This window comes from Monodon monoceros, unplaced genomic scaffold (genome assembly GCF_005190385.1).
Source record: "Monodon monoceros isolate NGI ecotype Baffin Bay Population unplaced genomic scaffold, NGI_Narwhal_1 Super_Scaffold_13, whole genome shotgun sequence".
Classification (NCBI taxonomy): domain Eukaryota; kingdom Metazoa; phylum Chordata; class Mammalia; order Artiodactyla; family Monodontidae; genus Monodon; species Monodon monoceros.
In genome coordinates, this window is record NW_021703769.1 from 45,753,068 (window position 1) to 45,765,038 (window position 11,971).

The 11,971-nt window shown below is 43.2% G+C and overlaps 1 protein-coding gene across 1 annotated transcript in view; it reads right to left on the bottom strand.

Moving 5' to 3' along the window:
• The window catches only part of CFAP61 (cilia and flagella associated protein 61), a 256,888-nt gene extending 244,983 nt beyond the window's left edge, over positions 1-11,905 (bottom strand). The window contains exons 1-3 of the mRNA XM_029220311.1: positions 11,869-11,905; positions 8,059-8,209; positions 782-932 (exon numbers count right to left, since the gene is read on the bottom strand). Of these exons, the coding sequence (XP_029076144.1) occupies positions 782-932; positions 8,059-8,201 (294 nt within the window). The 5' untranslated portion in view covers positions 8,202-8,209; positions 11,869-11,905. The remainder of the gene's footprint in view (positions 1-781; positions 933-8,058; positions 8,210-11,868) is intronic.
• Between the last annotated feature and the right edge of the window lie 66 nt (positions 11,906-11,971).

Here is an 11,971-nt window from a genome sequence, read left to right on the forward strand (position 1 = left end):
CCAAGCCTGAGATAATTTTTCTGACAGTGGTGACTGCGAGTGCAGGCGACCAGGGGGAGGCAGCCTCTAGCTGAACAGATGCCGGGTAACTAAGTGCTGGGCTGTGCGTGTTTGCGTGTGTGCGCGTGCACGAGTCCGCTCGTTCACACAGTTGCCATTCCCCAGGGCTCCGGGACGTGCTCTTGAACTCCACCGACAGGGCAAGCGTGCTGCCCGCAGTTGCAGCCTCAGCCTCTGGCTCTCTGCAGCAACTGGCCCGGATGCTGGCCTGGCTCTGGCAGCCGAGGGACAGCTCAGGCTACCAAAGCCCAACTCCCTGAGACCCGATGACCTGGCTTCTGTGGGTCGACAGGGTGTCCTGTGTCCGCAGCTGGGAGACATCAAATAAGTCAGAGCCCATGAGGGCACTTTGAAAATTACAGAGCATGACTTGAATCTGAGGCTCTGTTGTCATTATTTCAGGGGCAGATGTGTAAATGGCAGGTCCCTCCCAGCAGGTCAAAGACTTGGGAGCACAGCGTGGAGGCCTGGGAAGCTCAGTCCTGATGCTTTGCTAATTCCTTGCCGTGCCCCACCTCCAGTCCTCCTCTGAGGCTTCCTGCTCTCAGACTCCCCTTCCCTCTCCACCAGATAAGTTCATTTCTGTCTGTCATGATGTCACACACTTTCTGTTGTGACTTTTGAACTGCTCAGTCTAAAACCTGAGAAGACCTATATGCAAACATAGGACTTCCCTTCCAAATTCAAGCTGCTCTCATAAGCAACGTGCATGGTTACTCACTGTGCACGGGATTTCACTGTCCAGCTCCCGGAACACGGACACCCAGTCGTCCTGTGGGGCGACATTCCAGTTGGGATAGTCTAGGAAGGTGGCCTGGGCCATGATCTCCTCCTGGTCATTGTGGAGGGTGATGGCAAAGTTTGCCTTCTCCCTGCGGAAACGATTCCAATTGCACACATGAGGAAGGTACCAGAAGTGAGATGAAGAGGTGTCGTTTCCTCCCACCTTTGGCTGTTGGATCTTGGCAACCACTGCACGAGATATGATAGCCTACGGAAGAGGTGGGAGCAATGTGGCAGCAAGTCTGGAAGTGCATCTTTCAGGACATCTGGTGCTACCAACCCCATCTTTACAGAAAATTACACTTCATTAGAAAGGTGTCACGTCTATGATATAACGTGTCCAATACCCCTCCCTTGGAGACAGGCTGGGGAAACCGTTGACCGTAGTCTTCCCCATCCTCTCCATGTTGCCAGCTCCACTGTGTTGCCCTAAACACGTACATTTAGGATGGCCAACTGGCCCACGTACGTGTCCCTCACACACATGCACTTCCAGTACTTAATTATTTTCTTTAAGCCAGTTCACTTTTGGCTGAAATAAGTCTATTTCAATAAAAAAATTTTACATCACTATCATAAATGGAAAACCATTATACCTTCCTATAAACAGAAGGTAACTATAAAAATGAAGAGATGAACCTTAAAACAAAAATTGCTCTGGGGCTTCCCTGGTGGCGCAGTGGTTGAGAGTCCGTGTCCCAGTCCGGGAAGATCCCACATGCCGCAGAGCGGCTGGGCCCATGAGCCATGGCCGCTAAGCCTGCGCGTCCGGAGCCTGTGCTCCGCAACGGGAGAGGCCACAACAGTGAGAGGCTCGCGTACCACTAAAAAAAAAAAAAAAATTTCTTGCATGGTTCGAGTCAAATCACTTGGGACCCACCAGAGCTGTGGGCACCTTTGGGAAACACTGTGCTCAGGACACCAATCTCAGCACCTCCAGCCACCATCCCCTCTCACAGGAAGTCACAGTCCTCAGCCACTGGGGACTCCACCAGGGGTGCCCCGGGCCCAGGCACTGCAGCTGGCTGCCCTCTGGTACCGAGAACAGGGGATCCACACAGGGCGCTCATTAGCAGGAGGAGGTAGCCCCCCAGCTCCTCCCGTCTGATTCACTGAAGCCCCTACCCCTCATTCCACTCCCGCAGGGCTCCCTCCAGCTCCTGGTCCTCTGGGGTCCCCTGCTCCGGGCTCCCAGAGCCACGACCTATGGCTTCACACTGACAGTCCTCGCTCTAACCCAGATGAGAAAAGGCCCAGGGCACGGGACCACGGAGCATCAGCAATGATAGTGATAGAGGTGGTGGAGGAGGAAGTAGGCAAGAGCTGGGACCAGGCAGCTGCCATCCCCTCAGGGAAGCAAGGGAAATGTGCTCCTGGAATCCCAATTTGAACCTGAAATGCATTTATCCATGGGAACCTAGGGTGGCGGTTGTGTTCTGTAGTACAATTAGCATGGTACTATATGGCACAGACATTATAGATTAAATAGGCTTTTGTGGGCAGCCAGCCTCCAATAACATTGTTTCAATGGGAAAATGCACTGCAATTTCCAGAGAGCCTGACTACAAAAAGTAACTTTGGCAGCATATCCTTTTGTATGTACAATTTCACTTCTTATTACCTCTCAGCCAGTAGGTCCTCTACAGGACAGATAAAAATCATCGTGGGAGCAAAAGAGGGAGAGGAGGGAAAAAGGTAGAGGGAGAAGGTGTGTTTCTTTAAAGCTGGTTTAAAATTATTCTTTGTAATAAGCCAAATCCAAACCAAAGAAGTCCTTAAAAATATATAGACACAAGCACGAGCACAGGTATGTATTTCACAGAAAATATATTAAAGTTCGAAGATATTATCCAGCAATAGAAATTAGAGTTCTTTTCATTAGAGCAGTGCTTCATTTATTCAGTTGGTTTAAGGAGTCTTCCAAGTTCAGCCAACACTCGTTTTACTTAACCATACTTGGTGGAAATCTTGGTGAAACAGTGTCTCTATTTTCTGCCTCATTAAGCAGCGTGAGTGAAACAGGGCTCAGAGTCCCTTTACGTCCCCCTCCCCATGCTCTGAACCGTGGAGTTTCCGCCCCCACTGATTGCACTGTGCTATCTGCACACCAAGTGGCCCACTCTTGTGGCCCTTTCCCCACTCACCCGCTCTGCCCAATCCGCTCATGTCCTCCCCTAAAACTGAGCAGGGTTTTTAGGTGAGACCACTGTTACTCATTCCTGTATCTCTGTGACTGAGCCAGCAGTCAATAAAAGGAAACTGAATGAACGAGAAAAGAAACCGCCAGTTTTAGAAATGCCCGTAAGATGGATCTGGAAGCTTGAGGCTGGCCGGTGAGGGGATGGGAGTTAGTTACCTAATGTGAAAACAAAAGGCTACAAGGGCTGGGTAGCAAGGGAGCTGTTTGGGGAGCTCCAGGACACTAATGAAAATGTAAATTTACTTTTACTTCTGAAAATAGGCTGGCTTCTAAGGCAGATCTCAACGTTATAAGGGCCCCATTTTCACATTAAAATAACTTTCACTACTCCCCTCCCACATGATGTCAGTTACGCTTTTTGTATCTGCCAATTCAGAAAATACATAAACACATCAGACACATGGATTCCAGGAACCCTTCCAGCCACTCCAAGGCCCAGCAGGGGTAGGGTGCTCAGGGACCAGGGACCGGTACAGCACATGTCCAACACATTCTATTGGATGAGTCACAGCTCCAGGCTGATTTCAGAGGCAGAGACTACAGAGCAGGGAGGAACACAGAGGCCCAGAGAATAGGGGAGGCATGGGAGCCTCCAATGTCATCAACGCCCACACCTGCTTTAGCTGCAACACCAGAGTTAACTTGATTTCACGTCTTGTATGTATTTACATTTACATACGTATAATTATATATCTAACACATATTTTTATTTTCATTCAACTCATGTATTCTAATTTTTCTTTTTCTTTTTTGACCCATGATTATTTATTATTGCATTTAAAATTTTTCAAATATATGGGCGTTCCTTAATTATCTTTTTGTTATTGATCTCTAACTCCACTGCATTGTTGTCAAAGAACACGCTTTGTGGTACTAACCACTGCTGGGGTTGCTTCATTGCCTAAGAGGAAGTTAGTTTTTATACATGTTTACATGTCTACTTGACAAGATTATGTATGTTCTAACACTGGCTACAGTGTTCTACATATATCCGTTAGATCAAGTTCTTTAATTGGGTTCTTCTGGAAATCTTTTCTGTTGTAACTGATTTTCAGTTTGCTTGACCTTTCATTTATTTTTTATTTATTTATTTTGCGGTACGTGGGCCTCTCACTGTTGTGGCCTCTCCGGTTGCGGAGTGCAGGCTCTGGACGCGCAGGCTCAGCGGCCATGGCTCGCGGGTCCAGCCGCTCCGCGGCATGTGGGATCTTCCCGGACTGGGGCACGAACCTGCATCCCCTGCATCGGCAGATGGACTCTCAACCACTGCGCCACCAGGGAAGCCCAACCTTTCATTTATTAACAGAGGTATATTAAATCTCCCATTATGATGGTGGGTATGTCTATTTCATCCTTTGTTTCTATTGATTTTTTGCTTTATATATTTTATGACTGTCATTAGGAGCATGCAAGTTTAAATTGTCATACCTCCCTCAAGCACAAAACCTTTCATCATTATATTGCTATAATGACCCTCTTTATCTGCAATGATCCTTTCTGCAAAAGTATATTTTGTCTGCTATTTATAGAGCAACAGTAGCCTTTTTTTTGGATGAGATTTTGGCTGGCATCTTTTTTTTCCAAATACTTTGACTTTAAATCCTTCTGTGACTTTATATATTAGGTGTGTCTCTTATATGTAAAATATGACTGCTGTTTGTTCTGTTTTTAGCCAATCTGCTCATCTTTCTCTTTAAACTGAAAAATTTTGTTCAAATACATTTATTTTGATTACTGATATAACTGAACTGTTTTCTATCTTCCTGTTACATGACTTTAATATGTCCTATGTTTTCTGTTTCTTTTTTCTTCCTTTCTTGCCTTCTTTGAGATTCAGTTTGTTATAAATTTCTTGTTCCATTTTCCCTCTATAGATCAGAAGCTATAATCTCTACACCTATCTTTAAATGATTATTCTAGCCACATTAACATATATTTCTAACAAAGTCTTTACCCTCTGCTCCAGTTATCAACTGACATGTACCAAACCACCCCTAAGCTTAGTGGCTTAAAACAATTCATTATTATCCCTCATGGTTCTGTGGGCTGGCTGGGCTTGACTGAGAAGTTTTTGGTTGGGATCTCTCAGGTGATGGCAGTCAAGTGGTGCTGGTGGTTGGAGTCACCTGACTATCCAATGTCTAGAACAGCTCCACTCATACTGTTAGCAGTTGATGCTGGTTGTTGGCTGGGAGCTCGGCCGAGGATGCCAAGTGAAGCACCTGCGTGTGGCCACATGACTTGAGCATTTAACAGTATGGCATCTGGGTTTCAAGAGGGAGCATTCCAGAGCCCAGTGGAAGCTGCAGACTTCTTATGATCTAGACTTGAAGTCATAAAGCATCACTTTTACTGACTTCTATTGGTTACACAGGGCCAACCCTGATTCAGGGCAAGAAGGGACTACAAAAGGACTGAATGCAGGACGTGTGGCTCATGGGAGGGAGGGGGAGCACCTCTGAATACTAGCTACCAACCCTCCCCCTGAACAATACCTTAAGAGTACTTTCAATCTAACCACATGACTCCCAATTTATCTGCTATTTTTGTCCTGTATTTTAGCTAACTTATTATTCATATCCTATAACTTACCATTTACATTGAATACCTATATTAAATTAGTCATTATTAATGTTATTATTTCATACAAGCTAGATTTTTCTCATATTTGTACATATTTTTGTTTACATTCCTTCTTTTATCTTGGGTTTTCCAGCTGAGATATTCTTCCGTCTGCCTAGAGTATATTCTGAGGAATTTCCTTAATTCAGAGTTCACTGGTAAACTAGCTTTTGTTTGTCTAAAAAATGCATTCATTTTCCCCTAGGTATTGAAAAATTGTTTCTCTAGGTATACAATTCTAGTTTGATGTTATTTTCTCTCCAATATTAAAGACATTCCACTATCTTCTGGGTACCATTGTTGCTAGTGAGAAATCGTCATTAGTCTAATTTTTAGTTGTTTGCAGGTAATTTGTCTTTTCTTTATAGTTATTTTTCAGATCTTCTCTTTAGCTTTGGTGTTTTGCTGTTTCATTATGATGTGGTTAGTTGTAGAATTCTCTGTGTATTTTTCCTATTTGGGATCCATTGAGTTTTCTAGAAGAATTGGTGCTTCTCAACAATTCTGGGAAGTTCTCAGCCATTATCTCTTCAAATATTGACTCTTGCACTTCCTATTATCTCCCTTTAGAAGTCTGATTAGACCTATTTGTTAAATATTCCATTCTTATTTTTTGTCTCTGTCTCTTTGTGCTGAATTCTAGGTGATTTATTGGTATTGATGCCCCAGTTCACTACTTCTGTCTTTAGCTGTGTCTATTACAATGTTTAATTCATCCACAGAGCTTTTAATATTAGCTCTATTTTTTTCTAGATGGTCTATTAGACTTTTTTTAATTCTCATTTTTCATGTTTATGGTCTTTTAAAACATATCTTCTCACTTTAGACAAAGTAAGCATAGTTATTTTATATTCTTTGACTTAATATCTGAAGTCTTTGAGAGTCTGATTCTGCTGTATAGTTTTTTGTTGTTGGTTCTCACTAATGGTGAATGTCTCCTTGTATATTTTTGATTTTTGACTGTGAGCTCATGTTCCTTTGAATTTTGTCTGTGAGTATTATTGGAAGTCTGAGCTGAAACTCCACCCCTTCAGACCTGAGCTGTACTTATTTCAGTGGGTCTCCTGGACACACTACTAACGTGCAACCACTTTTAATCAAATTCTCCACTTCCTCTACTTTATTCAGTCTATGGGCAAACTAGTTTAGGTGGTCTAAAAATGCATTCATTACTTGGGAAGTTTTGAAGCTTTTGGGGACCATGCAGATAACTAACACAGACCTTGAATCAACGCGTGCTTATGAATTCTTGGGGGAGGCTTTATCCCCCTTCATTCATGCTGAGGTTGAAACAGGCTAGTTTCCTTACTTTTATGCAGTGGGTTTGTCTCCTTCATCCTTATAAAGAACTGCACAGTTTTATACAAAGAAATCTAATACTTCCCTCCTTAAGTGGATGGAGTATTTATCTTCTGTTCTTTGTGAACCTGTCAAAACAAAACTGTGAGGTTTCTAAAATGCAGCAAAAATCCTCAAGGAGAAAGTGGTGTGGGTTCCTGCTATTGTCCTGAAGTTTCTGATTTCATTTTGACAATGTTCTCTGCACAGTCCGTACGCGCGCGTGTGTGTGTGTGTGTGTGTGTGTATGTATCAACATGTTTCCATCCAGAGGACATCATTAAGGTGTTTAATTCACCATAATGTCAAAAAAATGAAATCATTTCATTGTTATACATATTTTTAAAGCATTTTTATACACATATTGTTCTCCAACAAAACTGTACCAAATTTACGTTACATTCATCAGTGTGGTGATCAGAAATTGCAAATTTTAATGTCTTAGGCTGGCCTAGTTTAAACATTTCAATTGTATTTAACCTGAAGCTTTATGAAATCCAAAACACTGGGCTCTCTCTTATCATTTTCAATAAAAATAATGAGGAACAGCTTATAGGATATTCATATTCTGGTGTCCAAAAAAACAAAACAAAACAAAACAGGGAGAAAAAAGATTAAAAAAAAAAACCTAGGCATATTTTGAAGATTAGAAGAACATTTCAACAGGAGTGGCTAAGAGCACATCTAGGCTTTGTCACTTACTAACTGCTGGACCTTGGGCGAGCCTCCACTCTCTCATCTGTAAAATGGGTGTGACAGTGGCTACCTCAGAGTTAAACAAGACGATGTTGGCAAAGCACAGAGTCTGAAAGAAAATAAATTCTCAAAACGGGTAGCTAAGTGACTCTACTAGTGGGTGGGGCAGTTGAGATTTGAACCCTAGTTTGCCTGAATCCAAAAGTCATGAGAAGTCTTTTCAATTTACATGTTGTTACAGGACTTAGCGATGGTTGTTCCCAGAGATCTCCCGCTCAGTAGGGCAGATTTTCCTGCTGCCCTTTCCTCGCCAAGCCCCACAAGGACAAAGGAGTGGAGGCCCTTTGCTATGTACTTACAGAAGAGAGATGATGTTAAGACTCCCAAACAGCTTCTGGGTAAATTTTCTAATGAGGTTTTTGATGCAATAAGTATCCTGTGACTCTGTTCTCCGGCAGTGAACCGCCTCCACCTTTCCTCTTGGAGAAGTGAGTACTGACATTTTTGATCCTGTCCCCGAAAGACAGAAAAACAGCCCACTGTTAGCCTGAGATGACAAGCCAGTCTGGCTTCAGTACTTACGAAACAGGACATTCCTCCAATTTCCGTGTGGTCAGAGTGAGCGTGGCTGGTGGGACGCATCTCCCCTGGGGGTAGGCTGTGACGAGTGTCCCCAAAAACCAGTTAACACGTGTCTCTCCAGGAGAATGATGTTTCTGAGGACTGGCCTGTCTAGAAATGTCTGCAACTGTATTCTTTGTTTCCCACAAAGCTGCTTTAAAATATTCAAACAATAGGGCTGAAGAACATTGAAAGGAATTATTTACTGATTCAGGGTCTTCATATTTAATCAGCTGCCATGGCACGTGGTCAAGAGTTACAGGGGAAATACAGTTGCCGCCCATGGTCCATACAGAGCTCCCCAAACTGGAGCCCTGAGGGGCAGCAGTCCTGAGACGTATTTTGAAGGGAAAAGAGTCCTGTGGTCAAACAGTGTAAGAGGCACTGCTTGCAAAGGCCTTCCACAGGGGCCGCTATGCCCATGAAAGTCTCTGGGAAGCTCCAGGATACAGTACCTGCTTTCTTTGTAGAACTCAGCCTTTCCCACAGCCAATCTGAGGAGAATCTCTAATGACAGCAATGGTGGAGAGTCTCATGTTCAGAGAGACGGGGGGGGGGGGGATGCTGCTGACAGAACAGCAGGCAGCAAACGAGCTCAATCTCTCTCTCTCGATGTCTCGAGGCCTCAATGTGTGTGTCTCTCCCTCCCTCTCTGTTTCCTTTCCTCCTTTCCTACCTCCATCTCTCCCTCCCTTCCTTTCTGTTTCCTCTCTTCTTTTTGCCTAAGGAAAAACATCTTATTTTCTTAGCCATTGGGAAGTTCACTTCCGCCATTGCACTGACTCTAAGAGCAGTGTGGGGACTTCCCTGGTGGCACACTGGTTAAGAATCCACCTGCCAATGCAGGGGACACAGGTTCGAGCCCTGGTCCGGGAAGAACCCACATTCCGTGGAGCAACTAAGCCAGTGCGCCACAACTACTGAGCCTGCGCTCTAGAGCCCGCGAGCCAAAACTACTGAGCCTGCGTGCCACAACTACTGAGCCCACGTGCCACAACTACTGAGCCCACGTGCCACAACTGCTGAGCCCACGTGCCACAACTGCTGAGCCCACGTGCCTAGAGCCTGTGCTCCGCAACAAGAGAAGCCACTGCAATAAGAAGCCCACACACTGCAACAAAGAGTAGCCCCCGCTCGCCGCAACTAGAGAAAGCCTGCGCACAGCAACGACGACCCAACACAGTCAAAAATAAATAAATATATTAAAAAAATAAAAAGAGCAGTGTGGAGCGTTCCCAGTGCCCTGGAAGGCTGCCCCATCCAAAGGTAAGCACCGTTATGACTTCTATCACACAGATGCCCTTGGTCACTTTTTGAACACCCTATAAATGGAATTATACAGTGTGTATGGTTTTCTTTCAGAACACAGTATTATATCATTTGGCCTTTTGATGTTGTTCAGATATATTCTTGCACAAATTTCATGATGACTGTATTCCAATAAAATTTTACTTTATGGACACTGAAATTTGACTTTTATAATAGTGAGTGTATCCTGAAATATTCTTTTGTTTTTTTTTCAATTGTTTAAAAATGTTTTAAAAAAATTCTTAGCTCATGGGCCACACAAAAAATAGATAATGTGCTGAATTTGGCCTATGAGCTATCATTTCCCAACCACCAGAACAGTATTTTAAAAATACAGAGGTAAAAATAATCATTAACCTAGAATTCTATACCTACCTGAATGGTCATTTAAAAATGAAAGTGAAATAAGACAATTACTACAAAGACTGAGAGAAATTACCATTCAAAGAACCCGGTTGAAAGGACTAGTAAAAGATGTATATCAGGAAGAAGAAAATTAAAATCAGAAAGGAGCGGAATACAGATGAAACGCTGGGGAAAGACTAGTAAACATGCATGTGTATCTAAATAAGCACTGATGGCCAGAAAAAAAAAAGTAAAAATGATGATAAATTTTGCTTTAAAAACAATAGCTGAATTGAATTACCAGACAATTAAAAATTTGTGAGATGGAAGGAAGGCAATCAGAAATAAAACATTCTAAGGTGTTTGAATCTTTTAGAGGCAGCTATAGATGATTAAACTTTGTCAAATCAGTTGCGTTGAGTTACAAATTTAAGGGAACTCAAGGGAAATACCTTTTTATTTTAATAGCTATTTATTTACTTCTCTTTATCACAGTTATATACAATCTCATTCAATTTATCCAAGATTTGAAAAATGAGATAACTTTAAAATGTTTAAATAATAATACGGTGGTACAGAACTATGGCAAATGTTTTTATATCGGTTACGAATGACTTCCGTTTGAAAAATCAGCATAAAAATTTTTTTGAAAGCACTATTATTTTGAAAGCAGAGGTAGATGTGATAGTTCTATGTAAATATATAAATAAGTGACTTGTAACTGTCAAAAATTACCAATGAGCCATCAAGCCATGAAAAGAAATGACATTATCATTATCGTCATTCCACACATGGCATTAAATACTTAATATTTCTTATCTTAAATGCATATTACTAAGTGAAAGAAGCCAATCTGAAAAGGTTACACACTATATAATTCTAATGATAGGACATTCTGAAAAGACTCATTGAAGACAAAAAGTCAGTGGTTGCAGAAGCAAAAGGGGAGGGAGGGATGAATAGGTGGAGCACAAGGATTTTTAGGGCAGTGAAGCTATTCTTTACCATTCTATTATGATGGATACATGGCAATGTATTATTTGTCAAATCCCATACACTGTTCAACACCACGAGTGAACCCTCTGTTAACTATGAACACTGGGTGATGACGATGTGTGATGTGTCAATGTGGGTCCAAGGAATGTGACAAATGTACTACTATTGATAGTGGGGGGGTTGGAAGGGTCGGGAGAAATAGGAATTTTCTGTACCTTTCATTCAATTTTTCTGTGAACCTAAAACTGCTCTATAAAAATAAAGTCTATTATTTAAAAATTCTCTTAGCCATTTGCGTGCACATAATTAATTTTTCTGTTTCTGAAGACAGGTCAAGAACTATACCAGCTAACATTTACTGGGCACTTTACATAGATTTTCTCTTTAAACCTGGTGAAATAGACATTATTTTTGTCGTATAGTTAAGGACACTGGGGCTAAGAGAATTGACGAAATTAAGACAGTCACAGAAACTTTAAATATCTGCTTATCTGATCACAAGGCTGGCTTATTTACTAGTACTCTGATGACTTATTTTCACTTTTTTCTATTATCTGGCTTTAAAATACCTTCAGTTGCTTTTAGTTACAAGCCTCACAACTGTCCAGAAACCAAGTGGGAGTAGACCTCAGGGACTACAAAGCCTAGAATGCACCGCGGCGCCGAGCCGCCAAGCCGCCGAGGAGCGCAGCAGCTCGCGCTCTGGCCTTCCTCTCTTCCCCCGCCCTCGAGCGTCCGGACCGGAGCCTGGTTCCTGTCCCCTTGCCCGGTGCCGCGGCTCCACAGAGCCACCCGTCCTCGCACGGTCATCCCAGTCCCTGAGGCGGCCTGGGAATGCGCCCCGGACGCCCCGGAACCTACCCGCCTCCCTGCCGGGCAGCCAGCACTCCCCACCTCACCTGCAACTCCAGACGCCGTGCTGCAACCGCGGCTCCGAGTAAGACGCGCAGCCCGGTTACCACAGAAACGACGTTGCCTCCGTCACGGCGCGAGAGGGAGGTC